The sequence below is a fragment of the Rhincodon typus genome, chromosome 35 (genome assembly GCF_021869965.1).
Source record: "Rhincodon typus isolate 14 chromosome 35, sRhiTyp1.1, whole genome shotgun sequence".
In the NCBI taxonomy this organism is placed as follows: Eukaryota; Metazoa; Chordata; class Chondrichthyes; order Orectolobiformes; family Rhincodontidae; genus Rhincodon; species Rhincodon typus.
The window spans coordinates 263,832-287,531 of record NC_063366.1 but is presented as its reverse complement, the minus strand read 5'-3'; the positions used below and the strand labels follow the sequence as shown (position 1 = coordinate 287,531).

General features: G+C 41.0%; 1 protein-coding gene across 2 annotated transcripts in view; it reads right to left on the bottom strand.

Moving 5' to 3' along the window:
- The window catches only part of LOC109932079 (protein phosphatase 1 regulatory subunit 1A-like), a 75,552-nt gene that overhangs the window by 14,164 nt on the left and 37,688 nt on the right, over positions 1-23,700 (bottom strand). For both annotated transcript variants that reach the window (XM_048616979.1, XM_048616978.1), the window contains exons 3-5: positions 20,236-20,302; positions 12,392-12,423; positions 192-255 (exon numbers count right to left, since the gene is read on the bottom strand). In XM_048616979.1, coding sequence (XP_048472936.1) covers positions 192-255; positions 12,392-12,423; positions 20,236-20,302 — 163 coding nt within the window. The remainder of the gene's footprint in view (positions 1-191; positions 256-12,391; positions 12,424-20,235; positions 20,303-23,700) is intronic.

Genomic DNA, 23,700 nt, shown 5'->3' with positions numbered 1-23,700 from the left:
AGCCTTCCTAACTCAATGCAAAACAAATGCATTTCACAAAACCACATGTCCTTGATGAAACACAAACATCTATACACACCCTGTAAAAAAAAACTCACATCTACCAAACCCATCTCTCTCACCAAAATTCCATCCACATACTTTGATATTTCTACACCCCTTGGCTTAATGCCAATCCCTTGTTTACAGACCTGTCATGGTGTCAGATATAGGGAAACTCCTTTGTTTTTCTTTATGCGAGGACACTTTGGAAGGCTGTAAAGACAAGGGAATATCATTTAGCATTGGTAACATCAATATGGCATCTGTAATTGTTAAAATTTGAATTTGTTGAGTTTCCCAAGTTTAGTTCAGTGTTGCTGTATTCTAGACAACATTAATAATTTGAAGGAACTTTGTTAGTTCAGTAAACATAACATAATGAAGTTAAAAGTTCATATCAAATCCAATTAAGATCCACACAAAATGACACCTCTTATTTTCTTTTCACTGTGGATTTCCTCAAATCTCTGGTTCAAATTTATTGTTTAGTCCTGTTATCAGTCAGAATCCAGTTAAGGCATGTGGGGAGGCTTTGATATTCAATTACTGAGGAAAAGCTGCTGTGTCCTTTATATTATTTGGCTCAGTGTTAAAAGTCTATACATTACTACATTAGTCTTCAACTTTTTTTATTGGAATTTATTTCTAGGAATCAGGCAGTCAGCTTCTAAGCAATGTAATACTAGGAGAAAATATGGCACAACGAGCACAAAAAGTACTAAATATAGAAGTTTACATGTATAAGGTAATAGTTTTGATGTGGAGAAGAACATTATGTCAAGGTACATCTACAGTTAGAAATATATTGACACCAAAGAATTAACGCTGCCAGAATGGCAGAGAAGCACACAGTCACACTGCTAATATCTAGGAAGCACATTTTGATAATGATTATCAAAAGGGGTTCACCTCCATACAGTAGACACAGTGACTGTTGAAATGCATGCACACTGATCCAAGTGAGTGCATGCCAAATGACAGTCAGTAACACATCCACACATTGACCACATTGAGTGGCACATACTGAAGCAGTGGACACAATGAGGCATTCATGAACATACAGACACTGGTTATGGAGAAGAATGCACTCAGTTCCGCACTAATCCATAAGACCATAAGACATACAAGCAGAAATTAGCCCATTCAGCCCATCGAGTCTGCTCTGCCATTCAATCATGGCTGATAAGTTCCTCAACTGCTTTCTCCCCATAACTCTCGATCCCCTTGATAATCAAAAGCCTATCTATCTATCTCAGTCTTAAATGTACTGAATGACAGAATAGTAACTCACAGACACATACAGATTGCAATGGAAGATGAGGAGATAAAATTGAGGGAATCAAATTCAAGAACAATCACAAAAAAAAACTGCAGCTACTGGAAAGGAAAAACCAAAACAGAAGTTGCTGTAAAAACTCAACAGGTTTGGCAGCATCTGTGGAGAGAAACAAAAGCAAGAATTTTAGGTCCAGTGACCCTTCATCAGAACTGATTGTAGCTGGAAAAAGGTTTGTAGATATGTTGAAAATGGGGTGTTTGAGGAGGGAGGATTAAAAGATAGGTGGAGATGGAGTCCAGAGAGATAGAGAAATCAACAGTTAGGCAGACGAAGGAATGGGTAAAGATCAGCCTGAGAGAATAAATAGCTGCTAATGGGCACCATGAATAGCTGACAATGGGTTGTGTGGTAACAGCCCATGTAATGAAAAGGTCTGCTGTGTGTGGCTTGTGGTAAGGCCATGGCAGAAGATCCTCAGGCCCTAAAATTATTGAACTCAGTATAGAGTTCTGAAAGCTGCAGGGTACCATGCAGAAAATAAATGCTGTTCTTCCAGCATGTGCTGAGCTTCACTGGAGCTTCACTGCAGCAAGCCTAAGAGAGAAATGTTGGCCAGGGAATAAAGGTGGTGTGTTGAAGTAGCAGGCAACAGGAAGTTCAAGTTCATTTTTTGCAGACAGAACTCAAAGCAGTCACCCAGTCTCTGTTTTATCTCCATAGTGTAGGGCTGACATTATGAGCAGTGAATACAGTAGACTAGATTAAGTGAAGTGCAGGTAAATTGCTACTTCACCTGGAAGGTGTATCTGGGCCATTGGATAATGAGGACGAAGGAAGTAAACAGGCAAGGTGATTGCAAGAGTAAGTGCCACAGAGGTGTGGAGAGGTGTTGAGAGTGGGGAAGGAGTGAACCAAGGTGTCCTAGAGGGAACAGTCCCTGCAGAAGACTGACAACTGAAGGGAGAGGAATGTTTGTTGGTGGAATGCTCTGGAGGTGGAGGAAATGGTGACAAATGATCCTTTGGATGTGTATGCTGATAAGATGGCAAGTGAGGGGTACCCTATCACTGTGGTGGGAGAAAAGGGTGATGGCAAGAGTGCAGGAGATGAGTCAAGGCACAGCTGAGGGCCTGACAACCACAATGGTGCATGTTGCTCAGTTGAAGAAAATGGTGGACTTTTTGGCAGCTGCTTCGTAGAAGCTGGCATCATTGGGACAAACGCATTTGAGATGGGCAAAGTGGAGCATGGAATAGAGACTTTACAGGAAGCAGTGTGTGAGGATGTGTAGTCAGGGTAACCATGGGTGTTTGTGGATTTGTAAAGGATATTGTTGGCCAGCCTATCCCCAAAAATGGAAAGCAGAGGTGTCAAGGAAGAGAAGCGTGCTCAGAGATGGACTGGGGGAAGGGGAGAGCATGGTGGAAACTGAAAGCGAGATTGATAAACTATCCCAATTTCAGAGGAGAGGGGGAAGCAGCACCAATGATGTCATTGATGAAATAGAGAGAGAGTTGTGGATGGGGGCCTGTGTAGGACTGGAACAAGGAATATTCAACGTAAATAACCAAGAGACAGGCATAACTGGGGCCCATGCCAGTACCAAAGGTCACACCTTTGGCCTGAAGAAAAATACGAGGAGTTAAAAGAGAAGACAAGCTCAGCCAGGTGGAGGAAAGTGGTGGTGGATAGAGATGATTCAGATATTTTTCTCTCAGAAGAAGCGGAGAATGCTGAGACAATCCTAACGGGGAACGGTTGTATAAAGGGATGCACGTCCATGCTGAAAAAGGTGGTGGCTGACGCATACAAACTTTAAATCTTGGAACTGGTGTAATGCATCAGAAGAATCACGGATGCAAGTGGAAAGGGACTAAACAAGGGGAGAAAACATCAAGTTGAGGTAGGAAGAGATGAGTTCTGTGGGGTAGGAGCAGGCAGAAACAATGAGTCTGCCCAGACAGTCCTGTTTATGGACTTTGGGAAGGAGTAGAAGTGGGCTCTGCAGTGTTGGGGGTCTATGAGCTTGCATGCAGTGGTGGAGAGATCACCAAATGAAATGAGATTAGTCATTGTTGTAGACACAGTAGCCTGGTGTTCAATGGTGCAGTTATGTACTGGGGAGGATAGGAGAAGGTGTCTGAGAGCTAGCATTCAGCTTTCAGAATGTAGAGATCAGTATACCAGACAACAACAGCACCATCCTTGTCAGCATGTTTGATTAGAAAGTCAGGGATTGATCTGAGAGCACGGAATGCAGTCAGTTTCAAGGCAGATAAGTTCAAATTGGTAAGTATGGCAGAGAAATTAAAGTGACCAATGTTGCAGATGGACAAATAGGCCAAGGAGTGGCAGATGGAGTTTAATTTAGATAAATGTGAGGTGCTATATATTGGTGAGACAAATTCAGACAGGACTGATACACTTAATGGTAAGGTCCTGGGGAGCACTGTTGAACAAAGAGACCTTGGGGTGGAGGTTCATAGTTCCTTGAAAGTGGAGTCGCAGGTAGACAGAGTGGTGTAGAAGGCGTTTGGTATGGCTTGCGTTTATTAGTCAGTACATTGAGAATTGGAGTTGGGAGATCATGTTGTGGCTGTACATGACATTGGTTAGGCCAATTCTGGTCTGTCAGCTAAAGGAAAGATGTGAAAATTGGAAGATTTACAAGATGTTGCCAAGGTTGGAGGGTTTGAGCTGAAGAGAGAGGCTGAATAGACTGGGCTATTTTCCCTGGAGCATCAGAGGCTGAGAAGTGACCTAATAGAGGTTTATAAAATCATGAGGGGCATGGATAGGGTAAATAGCCAAGGTATTTTTTTTCAGGGTAGGGGCGTCCAAAACTAGAGGGCATAGGGTTAAGGTGACAGGGGAAAGATGCAGACAGTGAAAGAACGGGATGGAGTTCTTACAGGAAGCAGGGTGTGAGGATATATATTCCAGGTAACTATGGCAGTTGCTGGGATTGTAATGTACATCCATGACCAGCCTAACCCCATGAATGGAAACAGAGATATCGAGGAAGGGAAAGGGTGCATTTGGAGATGGGCCAGTTGAATACGAGAACAGGTGGAAATTGGAAGCAAAGTTGATACAATTGGTTTAATCAAAGATCATCAGTGTGGCTTTCTCAGAAGGTGATCATATGGAGGAAATATGAATGTTTTGTGGAGGTGGATATATGAAAATAATGCAGTTAATATAGTTTATATAGATTTATCAAAGCCTTTGACAAGGTCCCACATGGGATACATATAAAGAAGTTAATAGCACATGGCAACCGCGGTAACATGGCAAATTGGATCCAAAATTGCCTCAGTGGTAGAAGGCAGAGTATGATTCTATAAGTTTGCAGACAACTGAAAGATTGGCTGTGGTTGACAGTGAGGAGGAAGATCTTCTGTTACAGGACGACATAGATCATAAAGTTGTACAATCATAGACAGAATCTCAGAGACAGGCCTTTCAGGCCATCATGTCTATGCCAACCAACAAACACCAAAAACTGTACTAATCCCACTTACCTGCACTTGGTCCATGATGTACTATGCCCTGGCATTTTAAGTGCTCACCCAGGTGCTTCTTCAATGTTGCGAGAGTACCTGCATCCACCAACATCTCATGCAGCAAATTCCATATTTCTACCACCCTCTGTGAAAAAAAATCTCAGATCTCCACTAAACCATTTACTCTTCACCTTAAAGTCACGCCCTCTGCTCTTAGAGTCCCTGCAATGTGGAAGGGAGCCATTTGGCCCACTGCGTCTGCACCGACCCTACAAAGAACATCCCACTCAGTCCCCCACCATATCCTGTAACCTCACATTTCCCATGGCTAATCCACCTAACCTACAAATTTCTGGATACTATGGGCAATTTAGCGTAATCAATCCTGCACCTAACCTGCATATTGTTGGGCTGTGGGTGGAAATCAGAGCAGCCAGAGGAAACCCACACAGACACAGGGAGAACGGGCAGACAATAGCCCAAGACTGGAATCGAACCCTGATCTCTGGCAGAAGTGCTAACTCACTGAGCCACGTGTCGCCCTTATCCACATCTTCTATGGGGAAAACGTTCTCACAACCTCCCTTATCTATGTACCTCAATTTTAAACACCACAATCAGATCTCCCCTCAGCCTCCTCCGCTTCAGGGAAACAAGTCAGATGATCCAGTCACTTCTTGTAAGTGAGACTTTCCATCCCAAGGAATATCTTGACAAGTCTCCTCTGCACCCTCTCCAGTGAAATCACACTCTTCAGATAATGTGATGTCCAGACCTACACACACAATTCTGTCACCTAAACAATGCTCTATAAAGTTGTAACAAAACTCTGCTCCTACATGCAATGTCTTGGCTAATGAAGGCAAGCAATCCACATACCTTCTTCAATGCCTTATCTACTGGTGTTGACACTTTCAGGAATCTACAGGCTTTTATACCAAGGTCCCTTTGTTCCTTAGTACTCCATGGAACCAACCATTTATTGCCTAAATACTCCCCTTATTAGACCTCCCAAAATGCGTCACCTCACCTCTATCAGGACTGAGTTCCATCTGCCATTGATCTGCTCAAACTACCAGCTGATCAAATTCAGACTGTAGCCTGAGCCCATCCTCACTGTCAACAACACCACAAATCTTCACGTCATCAGCAAACTTACTGATCATTCCTTCTATATTTAAATTCAAGTTGTTAGCGAACATAAAAAAAAGCAATGAGTCCCATTACCGATTCAGTGGTACCACTGCTGGTTGCAGGGGAGTGTTGCACCTTTACACCAGCTGAATCTTAACATGATCTAGAACCCTCACAACTGAAATCTCTACTACAATGTGCTACTCATAGGAGAAAAGAGAAATACAATGGCTAGCACTGTTGCCTTACAGCATCAGGGACCTTAGATTTAGATTTATTTGTCATATGTACTAAGTTTAGGAATACATATGTACAGTGAAAAGTGGACAAAGTCGCCATTCACTGGTGCCCACTTGGTTACAAAAACCAGAATTAAAAGCTTTATCAGAGCCAAAAGGTAAGCAAGAAAACATGATGTCCAAATTTCAGCGTCCCAAGTCTCATCTCCACAATGGTACAGGCACCTCTCTAATGCTTGGATACCCAGGAGGCCACCACTGCCATGCAAAAGGCCTGCTCCCACCACCCACTGTCCCTTCACCGCCGACTGCTGCCCCCTCACTGACCCCTCTCACCACCCACTGCCCCCTCACAGGCCCCTATCTCACTGTCGCTCTGGCCCACGCTTGATGTGCTGTCGCTGCAGGACACGGCCCGTGCATTCAGCTCCCGGCTCCTTGGGTAGGTAGTTAAATAGGGTGGGGGAGGTGGTTAGAATTACTGCAGAGAGGAGAGGAGAGAGAAGAGGAGGAGAAAAGAAAGGAAAGGGAACAGTTGAGCAGAGTGAAGCTCCAAATGGAGCAACCTACCCTGCTGCCATCTAGCCGGAAGTGGTTTGATTCTAACCTCATGTGACTGTCAGTGTGGATTTCTGCCAATGTCCAAAGGTATGCAGGTTGGGTGGGTCGGCCATGCTAAATTGCCCTGTAGTGTGCAGGCTAGCTGGATTAGCCACTGTAACAGGGTTACAGAGGAGGGGTGTGTATAGAATGCTTTACGGAAGTTCAATGCAGACTCGATGTGCCAAATAGCCTCTATCTGCACTGTAGGGATTCTATCATTATTTGTACATATTTGTTTAAGATATTTGTTTAAGACCTCACACACATCTTCTGGCTCCACGCACCCAATGCCACTGTCTTGAATAAGCCCCACTTTTTCTCTGGTAACTTTCTTCCTCTTAATATATTTAAGACATGGCTCGGGGTTTACATTAATCCAATCTGCCAAAGATATTTCATGGTCCCTCTTCGTCCTCCTAATTACCTTTGTTTAAGCACTTGCCTAGTCTCCTTGAAGGGCCTCCTCTGTTCATAATGCTCTATACCTAAAATAGGCTCTTTTTTTTAATCAAACAATCGATATCCCTGGAGATCTGAGGTTACCTGGACTGGCTCCCCTTCATGTTTGATGGACCACACTGGCCCTGAATTCTCACTATCCTCCTTATAAAAGTATCCCACTTTCTAAATGTAGACTAATTTGCAAGGAGCTGCTCAAAGTCTATGTTTGTCGGACCCCCTCTAATCATATGATATTGAAATTGACCTTTCCCAGTGCAGACACTTAATTTCTGTACTATCCTCATCTTTTTTTATAATGACTTTGAAACTTACAGAATTACAACAACATCACAAAAATGCTTGCCCACTGACATTTCAACAACTTACTGGCTTCATTCCCTATGAATCGGGTGGCATGGTGGCTCAGTGGTTAGCATTGCTGCCTCACAGTGCCAGGGACCCATGTTTGGTTCCAGCCTCGGGCAACTGTCTGTGTGGAGTTTGCACGTTCTCCCGTGTCTGCGTGAGTTTCCTCCGGGTGCTGCGGTTTCCTCCCACAGTCCAAAGATGTGAGGGGTAGGTGGATTGGCTATGCTAAATTGCCCGTAGTGTTCAGGGATGTGTAGATTAGGTGGGTTATGTGGGGTGTGACTGGGTGGGATGCTCGGAGGGTCGGTGTGGGCTTGTTGGAACGAAGGGCTTGTTTCCACACTGCAGGGGTTCTATGGTTCTAGAATCGGTTTCGGTGTTCCATCTCATACCTAAGCACAGGAATGAAAAGCTCTCTTGGATGCATTTTACAAATTCCACTCCATCTAATTCTTTCACATTAATGCAATCCCAATTATCATTAGCAAATTTGAAATCTCTGACATGTTCCTCTCACATCTCAGATCTGTCTACATCTGTTCCTTTATCTCCTTCTGACTATTGGAAGGCATGTAGTATATTCCCAGCAAAGTGATCGCCTTTCTTTTTTAATTTCTAAACTCTAAAACAGATGGTCTCATCTGAAGAGCCTTCTGGGACATCTTTCCTCATTGCGGCAGCGATGGTCTTCTTTATTGATCATGTGATGTCACCACCTCTCTTACACCCCACCCATGACTAGGCTTAAACTTTTTATACCCTGGAATGTTGACCTGCCAGTCCTGCCATTCTTTCAACCCATGTCTCAGTTGTTGCAACAATTTCATATTTCCACAAGGTGATCATTACTGCAAGTTCATCAGCCTTACCAGTCTGGCTTCTTAATATTCAGAAAGATACAATTTCGCTTTCCTGTCCTCAAAAGTTCCTTACATGTCCCATGTTTTCACATCCTGATGCATTTCCTTACTCTTCAAATTCCAGTTGAAGCACCTCATTTCTTTTTTATGCATGTCATCAGCGCAGGCATGTACCATGACTATTGCCTATTCATCTTCCCCTTCTGAATGCCCTGCAGTGCTCTGAGACATCCCTGAACCTATGCACCAGAGAGTCATAATGCCATTTAAGAGACTTTTTATGGCCACAGAGCCACCTGTCAATTTCCCTGACAAATGAGTCCCTAATCAATAAAGCTCCCCCTTTTTTTCCCTCCCCTGCTACGCAGCAGGGCCAACAGTAATGCTAAACACTTGGCTGTTTATAGCCTTCCCCTGAGAATTTATTCCCATCAGTATCCACCACCATTTCTATTTGAAAGAGGGACGGTCGCAGCGAAATCCTGCACTTCCTGTTCATGCCTATTCATCCTCCTGGTGGTCACCCAATGCTTTTCTGCCTGCGTAGCCCTTACTTGTGGTGTGACCAGCTCACTAAATGTGCTAACCATGATATCTTCGGCATCATGAATGCCCCAAAGATTGTTTGGTCAGACAGGCTGATCGATGGCGGACAGAAGAGACACTGATAAGCATGAAGTTATGCACTTTGGATGAAGTAACAAGACAAGGGAGTACTAACTGAATAGCAGGACACTAGGAAGCTCAGAATGACAGATGGATCATAGAGTATTGTCCACAAGTCCCTGAAGCCAGTTGGAGAGTTTAATAGGTTAATCAAGGGGTACTTTCCTTTGTCATTCGTCATATAGATGATCAGAGCAGAGTGCAGCTGCACAGGATTTTGGTTATGCCATAGCTGGAGTACTGTGTGCACTTTTGTTCACCATGCTATAGGTACAGTTTGATTGCACTGGACGCGTGCAGAGGAGATTGACCAGTAGGTTGCCTGTGATGGAGTAGTTTAGCTTGAAGCGAGGCTGGATAAGTTTGGGTTCTTTTCTTTAGAGCAGACAAGTCTGAAGGAGGATCTGATTTTGGTGATGAAGATTGAGAGGTGCACAGACAGGGTGGCTGGGAAGTAGTTGCTCCAAATTAGTCGAAGGGTTAATAATAGTGGTCATAATGTGAAAGGTAGGAAATTTAGAGCAGATCTGCATTTATTTCATCCAGAGAGTGGTGGGAATTTGGAATGGAAGCATGGGAGATTAGCCAAGGCAGAAATCCTCACAACATTTAAAAAAGACAGCACTTGAAATGTCAACACATTAAAGGCTATCAGCCAAGTGCTGGAAAGTGGGAATAGTGTAAATTTAGAGTAGCTTTTTTGGGTAGTTGCAGGTTTGATGGGCCAAAGAGCTTCTTCTGTACTGTATGATTCTATGAACACATTCAGACAATGATCACAGAAGTTGAGAGTGAGTTACATTCATACAGGTATCACTGTAAAATAAAAGTCACACTTTGAGATTGGATTTTCCTAAGCAAAGTTAATTGATATGCCTTTAGTATATTATATAAACACAGAACAAACGCGATTTCACACTCGGACTGTCCAAGGTCAAATAATGCACCCACACTCAAACTGATTAGAGTAAGAAATCTACATTCTCATATTCACATAAGTAGGACATTCATTCTCAGCTGCTGTTCACAATGAGAAACACACAGTGACAGCCTATTTCCGTGCTGGTCCTCAAGCACACACTGATAATAGTGATGTGCTCACACCTCACTTTACAAAGTGAGTGTCTTAACACCCACACAAAGGTCACATTCCCTCACTGATTTGATTGAAAGGCTCACAATTAAGCAAGTATTACTGGGATGATCTCCCCTCAAACCAATTACACCGAATGACTCATATTCATGCAATATCACAGTGATGGACAGAGAGTGTCATACACAGACTGAACACGAGATACCCATTAACTTATTTATCATAGTGAGTAACTCATATTCACTCCAATACATTCAAGGGCACACAAATGCATTACACACAGAATTGGAATCCTAGAACATGATCATAACTGTGAGTGAGTCCCAACAGCCTATGAGAAAGGGTCTCACGGGTATAAAGAATTCATGAGCCGCCATCACACTGAACGCATTGAAAAACGTATGCATAAACGTAGCATCTCACAATTACACTATTATGTTGAGTGACTCACTTCTGCACACTGATCAGAATGTGCACTGAAAACAGAATGATCTCAATGCAGGCACTGACACAACCATTGATCAATTTGAGGTACTCGCATACTGAATACTTTGAGAGACCAAACCTCACGTACTGATGGTTATTAAAGAGTCTCATGCTAATGGCAATGTTCACAGACACTCACTTGTGCAAATCATCAAAGGGAGGGTCTCGTGCTCACAACTGATCACAGAAAAGAACTGAAGCTCAACACAGTGAGGAGTGGTCAAAGTGATATTGATTACATTTAATAATAAACACTTCCTCAAGAATGCCAGTGGGGAAATAACAAATATTAACCATGCAAAGGAAACACAATTGTACAAGGATCACAGTGAAGGACTTAGTCTGAAATAGTGTTCTTCATGAGGGAATCACAGTGATATAACTTAATACATGTCACATTTCAACAGACATTCAATAAGAGATGGATCACTGTAAAGGATTCATGCCCACAGTCTTAATACGGTGAGGATGCAATCACATCCTTTTGTAAGTTATTATAAAGATAGTGTTACATATTAACTAACTAGAGACAAGGTACTATGTAATGATACAGCTTTGATTAGCAACGTGAAGTTGATTCGTCTCTGGATTAGTGACCAATTATGAATGTCAAAAGGTATTTTGCCTGCCAACATGTGATTGTTTCTCAGCTAAATGAAAACTTGGAGCTGGGAGCAAAATATTGTCAGAGCGAAAAATGATTTTGTTCTCCACCAGCTCAAGAGCTTATGTCTTGGTTCTCTGCTGTCAAAACAAATGTTGCACTTTTTTTATTTATTCATGGGATGAGGGCGTCGCTGGTTGGGCAGCATTTACTGCCCATCTCTAATTGCCCAGAGGGCAGTTAAGAGTCAACCACATTGTTATGGGTCTGGAGTCACATATAGGCCAGACCAGATAAAATTGGCAGTTTCCTTCCCTAGGGGACATTAATGATGAAAACTAATTCACCTTTGCTTCAGTCGTTGTGACTCTTAACTGATTAGTCAGAGGCCTTTTTGTTAAGATTAACCAGCACCTGTGTCTCTTGCAATCCAGTGGAGTAGACTGGAAAGCAAGTTTCTGAAGAGTATTAAGAATTAAAAAGGATCAACTCAGCAACAAGCGACCCGTGAATACGAACTACTGAGCTGCGTTCTTTGCTTTCTTCCCCCCAATGACCTATTTTCTCCTGTGTGCTTGTGTTTGTTTGTGCGTTTGTAAGAGGCAGTTTATAATGGAATTAGAATTGCAATTTGTAGCTCTGTGTGCCGGTGACTTGTAACTGTTTCCTGTAAACAAAATCTAATGACTTGTCATAAATAGTAATTCTTGTCAAACACAGAAATCGTTACAACTATCTTGGTCTGGAATTCCGGAACATACGGGAACGTTATATAATAACTGTTAAAATATTTACATTTTGTAAGGACTCTGAGAAGAAGACGGCTTAATTTCTAGCGTGCCCCCTTGTGAGTCATGACATGATACATTCAGATTCCAGACTGCGAACTAAGTGGGGCATACATGGAGGGATAAAACGGGCACTGAGTGTCCGGGCAAAACAAGGAATAACTTTTGCATTGGTCACAGTGGCGGACTGATACTTATAGATTAACTACACAGGGAATATTCTGTGGGTTGCAATTATAGAAAGTGATTATTACAGAAATATCAGTGTTAAATTCTCTTACCTGTACCTGGCAGACTGTGGTCTTCTTTTCATCTACCAGTGAAGAAGAAATCCAATTAATAACTGTAGATATATTCATACAGTTAGCTTAAATAAATGTGATTTTTGTTAATTATCCCTCTTGCACGTTCACATCTGTGCTCGTTCGAACATGCCTACAATGTACGAGTAAGATTGAATCTGAGTGCTTTCGTATGCCTCCTTGTTTGTCCGTATGTGAGAATAGGGGGGAGTAAAGATACAGAAACTGAGTACTTGGCAAACAACAACAGGATCTGACACATTCATGAACGGGGAATCATGTTTGATAAATCTATCAGGATTATTCAAGGACATAAGTTGGTGAAGGGCAGGCAATGGATCTGGCTTATTTGGACTTCCAGAAGGCTTTGAACAAAGGCACACATAAGAGATTAGTGTGTAGAATGGGAGTAGGTGCAGTATATTGACAGATTTAGAAAACTGGTTGACAGTCAGGAAACAAAGAGTAAGCTTTTTCTCCCAAATGACAAGCAGTGATGAGTGGGATATAACAGGAATCAGTGCGAGGACACAAGTTATTCTCAATATGTATGAAAGATTTAGCTAATGGAACTAAATGTAATATCTCCAAATTTGCAGAGGGCGCAAAGCTGGTGAGAAGGTGAGCAGTGAGGAGGATTGGGAGATGATTCACTAAGATTTCAACAAGCTATGTAGTTGGGCAAATGCATGGCAGATGCAGTATAATGTGAACATGTGAGCTTATCTATTTTAGGATCAAAAACAAGGAGGCATTATTATTACTGAATGGCTATAAAATAGGAGGGAAATGTGCAACAAGATCTGGGTGTTCTCATACATTACTCACTCGTAAGCATGTAGTACATTAAGAAGGCAACTGGAATGTTAGCCTTCGTAGCGAGAGGATTTGAGTATAGGAGCAGGGATGTCTTGCTTAAATTACATCTTCAGTTATAATTAAATTATGCCTTGATGAAAATATATGCACTTTTGGTCTCTTTATCTGAGGAAGGATGCTTTTGCTATAAAGCATATGCAGTGAAGGCTTAACAGATTGATTCCTGTGTTGAAAAGACTCACAAGTAAGGAGAGGTTGAATCAGTTAGGATTATATTTGCTGGAGTTCAGAAGAATCAAAGGGGTTATTATTGAAAGTGATAAAATTCTATCAGGAGTAGACAGAGTAGATGCAGGAAGGACGTTCCCAAAGTCAAGAGAAGTCTAGAACCAGGGTAACACTCTATTTAAAACAGAGATGATGAGAATTCCTTCACCTGGAGAGCTGTGACTCTGTGGAATTTTCTACCACAGAAAACAGTAAAGACCAAAACATTGCACAATTTCAAGGAGTTCGGTATAGCATGAGGCTAAAAGGCACAAAGGATATGGAGAAAATATGGGAATAAGGCTGGATGATCAACCATGATCATAAGGAATTGTGCAGGCTCTAAGGGCCGAATGGCCTATACCTGCTTCAATTTTCTATGCATCTTCATTTCTATATATTGGGTGGATGGATGTTCAGTGATCCGCTGTAGATTCTATGGATTTACCATGTGATTGACTGGGCAGGATTTAATGTTGAATAAATGGTTTGCTGTTATCAAAGTTAGTGTAAGGACAGCTAAGTCAATTTGGATTTGTTGAAGTCATTGAGGAATGATCAGATTTTTATTTTACTCAGCTCATGTCGGGACAAAGGTTTTTGCCTTGACATGAATATGCAATCAAGGTCACGATTTGCTTTTTCTCATTGCCAAACAGCATGGAGGTGAGGACACACAATCTCCCACAAGATCGCCCATGATCCTGAGAAAATGGTCTGCCCCAAACAAGTTGGTTCCGTTTGATCTTTCTTATCACATAGGAGGATGATCCTCAAAATTTCAACTCACACGTTCATTTACAATGAACATAATACAATGTTGAAAGAAAGGAGATTAATCGTACTGTTAGTGGGACTGCAACGTGCAGAGCACTTCATAATAAGATACATGAGATTGTACACATACAAGTGTTGAGCATCAATAATACATAGTAATCTGCAATGAAGGTACAGTTAGCAGTTAGGATAACTAGTGGAAATTCTTCTTTATCACAAAAGAATCTGAGTGCAGCAGTTATGAGTTCATGCTCTAACTGTGTAGTGGCTTACTTGGACAACACTGGGTTTGTTCTGTGCAGTTTTTGGCAATGTTGGAAAGGTTATTATTGCCACGGATTTATGCAATGGAGGTTCACTGTCCTATGGAGGGAAATTAGATAAACTGAACCTATATTCTCCTGAAATTTGAAGAATTTGATCTTATTGAATTATATAAAATACATAAAAGGATTTACATGGTTAATGCCATTGAAGAATTTCACCTGTATAGAGCCTATCGTCTAGAATGGAAAAGTTGTATTTTCTGGTTCTGGGTTGCTGATGAACCAGCATGAAGTGTTGAAAGCTTGTGGCCTGATCTGTTACAGTGGCTTGTGGAAGCCCAAAGGGCAGAAGGATAAGTGAGAAGTATTGCAATGTTTGCCTGAGTGAACTGAGAAGATCACCCCGATCAATGTTTCAGAGAAAAAAAAAAGTCAAGGCTTCCACGTTTATGCTTGTGAAATAATGGACCAGGAAAGCCATTTCATCAATCTGGCCACTCTAGTTATTTTTACTTTATCCCTCAGCTGTGGATGTTTGTCTGTCTTTTGTGTGAATGGGGGCTGAAAACATATGTTTCAGCTTTAATCATGTTGTTTAACTTTATCTCTGCAAAAGTTAGTGTATTTAATAAATAGTTAAGTCTATTGTTTAAGATATGAAACCGATTTCTGTTTTAATTGGACAATCCCTTATTTTTCCTATGATCCCTAGCTTTAGATCCACCCACACAAGGAAACATGCTTTCAGCACCCAACTGGTCAAGTCCTTTCGAGATCTCATATGTTTCACTTAGTCACCTCTGACTCTAAAAGGATGCAGGCCGAGCCTAGCTAGTCCTTTCTCATGATGCAGTCTGCTCATTCTAATTGTTAGTCTACCAAACCTTCCCTGAACTGCATCCAATGTATTAATATCCTCTCAATTCTGTGAGCAGCACAGATATTGCACTCCATTTGCCAGATCTTTACCCACTCCCTTAAGCTATCTACATCCCTTTCTGGACTCCAAGTCCTGTTCAAATTCCTGTCTGTCTGTGCTGTAACAGTTACCTTTTCCAAAAGAACTCCAGTTAGTTAAGCACAATTTACCATTTAGAACTCTGCAATGGTTCTTCATAATCAACCAATATTATTTTTGTACGATTACCAATTATATCCCAATTCATACTGCGTCATCAGCAAATTCAGCCAGGATACCACAGGCCCATTCACCCAAATCCTTTACAAAAGTAGTCAGATGACTTCCCGGCACCAACTCTCAAACTGTTTACTGTTAGACAGCCAATGTTCTATCCATGCGAATGTCAACCCTCCACGATGAACACCTATTTTCCACAATAACCTTTGATGTGACACCTTATCAGATGTATTCTGATAGTCTAAATTCAATACATCCACAGATTCTTATCTACACCGCAAGTTCCATCTTCAGAGAAAACCAACAAAATATCTGTTCAATCTGTCTGCTCTTTTTCTTCCATTACTAATTGCCCAGATTTATTTTCAATACAGTCAATTACAATTTTCTTAATTCTTTTTCTTTAAAGATGATATCTGAATAAACATGTCCTTTCTGTTAATATATTCTTTGTAACTTACAGTTGTGCACTATTTTCACTCCTTAATAATTTTTTAGTATTATTTTACCTTTTTTTAAAAATGATGTTTTGTCCAATCTTCTGATCTGCCACCTACCATTGCAAAATTATATATCTTTGTTTCAGTTTGCTACTACCATTGATTTTTTATTCTTAATCACAAGGGTCCGTCCCTTAGTATTTTTCACATTTGTTGGATTTTATCTATTTTGCAGTTTGTGGAATAACCCCTTAAATGTTTCTTACAGCATCTCTATTGACCTATCACTTAATCTAAATTGCAAGTTCACTTTTGCTAGCTCTGATTTCTTGCCCTCAAATTTTTTTGTTTAAATTCAAAGTAATAGTTGTGGACTGCCTGTTCTCTCCCTTAAACTGTATGTAGAATTAGATCTTGTTAAAGATTGTTGCTATTACTACGAGCTCAGTAATTAATCTTATCTCTGCTTAAATCCAGACTAAGTACAGGCTTATGGCTAATGCCGTAAGATATTGGGTTTAATAAATTGTTAAGTTTCTGTAGCTGGGAGCTCATGCAATGCATGTGGGTATCTAGGACACTAGTAAGGAACCTTGCCTTCACGTTCCACTTGGCTGACCTGAACTTTCTTGTCTTATATTAACTTGTTCTTACATATTAGACCACTTTTTTTCATTTCTTAATCACTTGGTGTTAAAGGTACCCATTTTATGTTGAATTCCCTCTATTTCTCGTGTCCTAGGTTAGTTTCCTCATCTTTTTATCGTTATTGCTTGCACTTTTTAAATAAAATGATTTATTCGTTACAAATACAGTATTGTTAAGTGTCGCCACTCCCAGGTGCCATCTTAAAACACGGATAATAAACCAAAACACACAACGTAAAGTCAGAAAAATAAAACAATAAAGTTCATCTTACAGTCTTATCTCAATAAAGTTAGGTGGTCTTTGGAATAGCTCCTGCTTCTCATTCAGCAATGAGCCCGGATCCGAGCTCTTCCACCCCGATGCCTGGAGTCCCTGCTGCAAAACCGACTACACTCTGCAACTACTGCCACACGACCGCTGGAAGTCTCCTCTCCTCGGCGCTATCTTGCCTCTACCAACTCCACCAAGGCGTTCGTGCTACACCAAACCCCCTGATGCAGCCACCATCAGTGCCACAGGGTCCTGCATTGGGACCAAAATTGCCGCTGTCGCTGCCTCCACTGTCAGGTGCCTAGGCCTAGCCACAAACTTGGAACCTTGTCTCAGCCTGAGAGTCTATACCAGAGGATTAAGCCTAGGACCTGCTCCTCACTTGCTGGGAGACCTCGAGCTGGGGTGGAGCTGCGTCAGCCTCATTTCAGTGTTACTGCCGCTGCTGCCACCAGATGCCTCCTCCTTCGTCATTTACTTTGCCTCACCACTCGCTGGGCCCGTGCTACCATCTTCATCCACTCACTGATGCTGCTGCAACCGAGGTGGAAACGTAAGAGAAAAGACTTCAAAGAAAAACAAGCAAAATTAAAAAAGAAAAGCACACAGAAGTGGACGAGCCCCAGGCACCGTAGCCTGAGTGCTACCGCTTTTTCACTTCCATCTTTGATTATGTTAGCTCTGACTTTCACTTATTTCTGATGAAGAGTCGTCTAGACTCAACTTCAGACTGCTCTGTCTCTATTGATGCTGCCTGGCCCACTATGATTTCCAGCATTTCTTGTTTTCATTTATCCCCATTGTTTTCAGTTAATCCCTTAATAATCCCTTTAAATTACAGTTTTTTTTTAGGAACTGTTGCTAATATCAGTTCTTTATCAGTCAATGAATTTACAAATTTCTGGTGATACCACACTTGATTTTCCAGTTTAGTGCAGCTGGTTGTGGCGGGAGAGAGTACTGCCTATTTGTCTTAGATAATTGTAGAACTTGACCTTCAGCTACAATTTAAAACTCCCCGCTCGGTGCTGTTTCCTCATGTATCTGGTGCTTCTTAAATTTATTTGGCTGTTGAACTTTTAATTGCTTCTGCATTAGTCTCATGGATTATATATGAATCTTTTTACTCATGGGACTCACATGGAACTTTGACGAGCCTCCATTTTCTTCCATACGTATTTTTTTCCATCAAAACAGGCAGAGGAGTGGCTAACATGTACAATGTCAAATGTGCTAACATTCTTGATGTATTGCAGATACATTCTATTTTGTTCAAGAGGAGCACACAATTTGTAGACAGTCAATGTGGCATTTTATAAATACCTACTTTGGAAATAAAACCAATCTGACTCCAAGTTAAAATACAGACAGATTCTAAACAAGGCCTCACACATAAAATGCATGGTGTGACCTGAGATATACTGATAAAACTTTTAGTTATCTCAGGCAGTGACTTGAAAGAAATTCTGGGATTTGCATATTAATCAATCAAAACCTGCATCTCCTTTCCAACCTATTAAAGCCATCTTAGATTTTTTCAATACATTCGCATCAGTTCTGTGACCCTTTGATCTTTTGCTTATAAATTCTGTGTCTGATGCCACCTCTCTCACTAACACCTGTGGAACAAGTGAGACTCTGAAAGCTTGTGTTTTCAAATAAGCCTGTTGGACTATAACCTGGTGTTGTGTGGTTTTTGACCTTTTAAGCTTATTAAGTCATTTTAAATTTGTGTTATTTCTGATTCAGGTCAAAGTTAAAATTACATGTAGTTAGATGTTTTATCTTTGGCTAATTTTCCAAATTAGCTCACTTTAAATCATGCTTCACACTCTCGGATTGTACTCCTTTGTGTGCTGTGTACATTGGATCCCAGTTACCAAGCTGAATCAGATTTTAACATGATGAACAGGTTGTTTATTCAATACAAGTAAATCTTGAGAATAACATTTTGTTCTCCCATTGCTTTATAAGAAGGACTATGCAGAGTCAATATTGTCAGTTATACCTTTGTTATTTTCTCTGCACAACTCAATGCCTGCTGCTCGACTGGTTTCGTGATTACCCGATGTTTCTTTATCTGTGTTATACAAATCTCTGCCTCATTGAGCCAGTTATCGAGAATTACAATTTAATTGCATTTCTGCACGTTCATGTAAAGGCAAGTAATTAGTACCAAGTGAGGAGAGAGACTTACCTTATATGACATGACAAAATAGAATTGCTTGTACACTAAATGAATACTTCCATTGTCATTACTGCTGACCCTTTCTTACTTATTTCAATTGAACATTATGACAGGATTCTACTCGTTGGAGTAGAAGTCTGATTGCAAGTCTATTCCCATGTGTGGACACACGATATGATATATGATATCAAGAGCTAGACATCACAATATGTAGTAGGAGCAAGGATGGAAATTTTTCCTCAAATTTGCGCAAAATATCATCCAGAAATTGATTGCAACTTTAAAAAAAGAACTCCCAATAGCAATTAAAATAATACAATTCATGCAGGAAAGAGAGAAATAACGTGACATCTTGCAGTCTTTGATGTATGAATGTTGTGAACACAAAGATAGCTCCATTTTGAAGTATCTACCATTAGAAACACAGTGTTGTCCTTATACCAGCATCATTTATTATGAGGAGGAAAATCATAAAGGGGAGAGGGGTGAGACAAAATGCATTGCTATCAGCAAATAGACCAAGCTATTTTAAGCAAACGCTGGACTAGAAACAGAGAAGTCATTTGAAAGGCTTCAGCGCAGGTTTTATTTTGAATATTTCTGTAGCACTATAATTGATCCAGGATGTGAAGGTGAAGAAATGTGGAAGCACCTCACCAGGATCTTACCAGAAATGAAGTGCTTCAGTTATGAAAGTTAAGTTGGGAAAGTTAAGACTATTCTGTTTGGAAGAAAACATCAGGATTTTAACAATTATAAGCTGACGAGGCGATGATAGGCTTAAAGAGAATGGATACAAGAGAAGTAATGGCTCAACAACAGATTCCATGAATTTTGAATAATTGACAAAATCGCCAAAGTCATGTTTTCTTTCAACTAAGGAATCGTCCAGACTTAAGGATTGATTTGTAAAAGGTGCTGCAAGTTGATTTGACAAATTTATGTTAAACATCAGGCCATATCTTATCGATTTGGATTCTTACCATTCAGCATATGTACAGTGTGATTACCTGATATGCCAGAGAACTGCTGATGGGGGATCATCAGAATCGCTGGAGTTGGCCGTCGTCTTCGTATCTTAAAGAACAAGAAAACGACCATAAGACTTTCTCACATTTGTGATCTGTTTCAAATACCGAGAAGCAAAAAGATAGAAATAGGCAATTTGCCTGATCATTGACAGGGGTTGCAATGCGAATAGACAGCATTCAACATACTCACTTCAAAACAAATCACATAAATCCTGAGCTCCATGCTCCACTAACATAAGCAAACCTCCAATTAAGTCCTTGGTCAATGAATCCATTATCGCACAGGCTAGTGATTTGGCTCTTTAGATTAGCAGAGCAGAGGTATCTGCCAATTTTACCTCCAGTATTTCCAGTCTTTCCTGAATTCTGAGTTTACTGTTTGTTCTACCCTTGAGTTTCCAATGTATCCTACATTTTGGATATCCAGTCTATAGATTTCGACAAGGTCCCTCAAGGTAGGCTAATTCAGAAGATTAAGATGTATAGGATCCACAGTGACTTAGCCACTTGGATTCAGAATTGGCTTGCCCATAGAAGACAAAGTGTTTGGTGGGTGTTCTTTTGGCTGGAGGTCCGTGACTAGTAATATTCCACAGGGATCTATACCAGAACCTCTACTGTTGTGATATATATAAATGACTTGGATGAAAATGGAGACGGGTGGGTTAGTAAGTTTGCAGACGACTCAAAGATTGGTGGAGTTGTGGATAGTGTCGGAGGTTGTCAGAGGATATAGTGGGATGTAGATCAGTTGCAGATATGGTTGGAGAAATGGCAGATGGAGTTTAATCCAGCTAAGTGTGTGTTGCTGCTCTTTGGGAGATCAAATGTTCAGGAAAAGTATACAGTTAATGGCAGGACCCTGAACAGCATTGATGTATAAAGGGATCTTGGGGTTTAAGTCCCTAGCTCCCTTGAAAGTGGCCACACAAGTAGATAGGGTGGTAAACAAGGCATATGGCATGCATGGCCGTTATTGGTCGGGGAATTGAGTACAAGAGTCAGGATGTTATGTTACAGTTTTATAAGACTTTGGTTAGACCACACTTAGAGTATAGCGTTCAATTCTGGTCGTCACATTACAGGAAGGATGTGGAGGCTTTGGAGAGGGTGCAGAAGAAGTTTACCAGGATGCTGCCTGGATTAGAGGGTATGAACTATAAAGAGAGGATAGAAAAATGCATGTTGTTTTCTCTGGAGTGGTAGAGACTGATGGGAAATTTGACAGAACATATGTGATGCATAGATAGGGTTGAAGGCCAGAAGGTTTTCCCCAGAGTTGAAATATCTAGTGCTAGGGGAGACAGAGGGAAAGTTCAAAGGAGATGTCGGGGCTAGTTTTTTACTCAGAGAGTGGTAGGAGTGCATTGCCAAGGGTGGTGGTGATGGAGACAGATAAGATAAGGGTGTTTAAACTCTTTTAGATAACCACATGAATATGCAAGGAATGGAGGGATATGGACTAAGGATGGGCAGAAGGGATTCGTTTAATTTGGAGTCATGTTCAGCGCAACATTGTAGGCCGAAGGGCCTGCTTCTGCGCTGTACTTTTCTATGTTCTATGATCCCTCACTTAAAGTGAGGGAAGCAGGCGAGAAAGGAGAACGAAACATATCACAATACATTTTATGAATAAAAACAAAGTTGCTGGAAAAACTCAGCAGGTCTGGCAGCATCTGTGAAGGAAAAAACAAAGTTAATGTTTCCTCTGAGGAAGTGTCACTGGACCCAAAATGTTAACTCAGTTTTGTCCTTCACAGATGCGGCCGGACCTGCTGAGCTTTTCCAGCAACTTTGTTTTTGTTCCTGATTTACAGCATCCACAGTTCTTTCGGTTTTTACAATACATTTTATGTTTGATTAAAGAGCAGCTGAACTTTCATAACATATATTTACCTTTGGCAACAATTTCTTTAATGAGCAAAGTCTAGAATGGGTGTTGTGCTTTTACAAGAAGAACTTAATCTGAACTCTTAAAAACTGGAATGCTGTATAAAGTTTATGATGTTATGCTGAGGCTTTGCATCGAACCAGTTAAAATACAATGAGTTACGAATTTCGTCGTGACTGAAAAAAATCCTGGCATAAAATTAATCAATGATCATTTCGGGTCAAAAGGTCATTAGTTAGAGCTTGCAACAGAGCAGATCAAATCTCCCTATACACTCACAGGTTCAGACTGGAAAGACATTTTGCACAAAATGAAACTTATTTTACATTGTACTTCTTTTGATTGTGTTTTGGAAGACAATGTGGTGGTATAAAGAGTTAATTTTGCTGCACAGACCTAATCAAGTACTCCCAAGTGAGATACAACACTAAGGGTATACCAGAGTAGATTTCCTTCAATTTTGACAACATCAAGCATTTCAAGGAAAGGTATATCATGGGGTTCAATTCAGAGTCAACTGCCTCAACTCTGCCAACACTTCCAAACCACAAATTAGAAGCACATGCCCTGAAGTAATCTTCAGAGAGAAGACAAAGAACCATGTGGAGAGATCTACACAGAGAACAAACTTATATTCTGCTTGGGAACCCTGCAGCCCAATGGTATCAATGTGGACTTCACAAGCTTCAAAATCTCCCCTCCCCCTACCGCATCCCAAAACCAGCCCAGCTCGTCCCCGCCTCCCTAACCTGTCCTTCCTCCCACCTATCCTGTCCTCCCACCTCAAGCCCCACCCCCATCTCCTACCTACTAACCTCATCCCGCCCCCTTGACCTGTCCGTCCTCCCTGGTCTGACCTATCTCCTCCCTAACTCCCAACTACACTCACCTTTACTGGCTCCATCCCCGCCTCTTTGACCTGTCTGTCTCCTCTCCACCTATCTTCTCCTCTATCCATCTTCTATCCACCTCCCCCTCTCTCCCTATTTATTTCAGAACCCCCTTCCCCTCCCCCATTTCTGAAGAAGGGTCTAGGCTCGAAACGTCAGCCTTCCTGCTCTGATGCTGCTTGGCCTGCTGTGTTCATCCAGCTCTACACCTTGTTATCTCAGAGAACAAAGTTGGTCACTTCACTTAAATTGGGATGGTATTTGACTCAAGCCAAACTTATAGAGTTAAAATAAGAGTTAGAGTTAAACATGAATGAAGTTAAAATAAGATAAAATGAACTTAAATGCAGTGAGTTAAAGCTGAAGATGTTAGATGAAATAAGAAGTAAATGTTGAAACAAATGTATATTTTTTACTAAGCATTGGAATTTAAAGGGTTACGTAAAGAAGGGCTTGTTTAATTAAATTCCGAGTCAGTTCCCTGCCTTTTGTCTGTCACGCAAAGGAAGAATATCTAAGTAAAAGTGTTTGAATACTCCTTTTCAGGCAACAGTGTTAAAAAGATTGAAGAGTAATATGGGATATGAATGTAAAAAGTCAATATTTGAGGATATTTAAAAGCTTGGAATGGATTTTAAGAAGAGGACCATTTTCACTATTAAG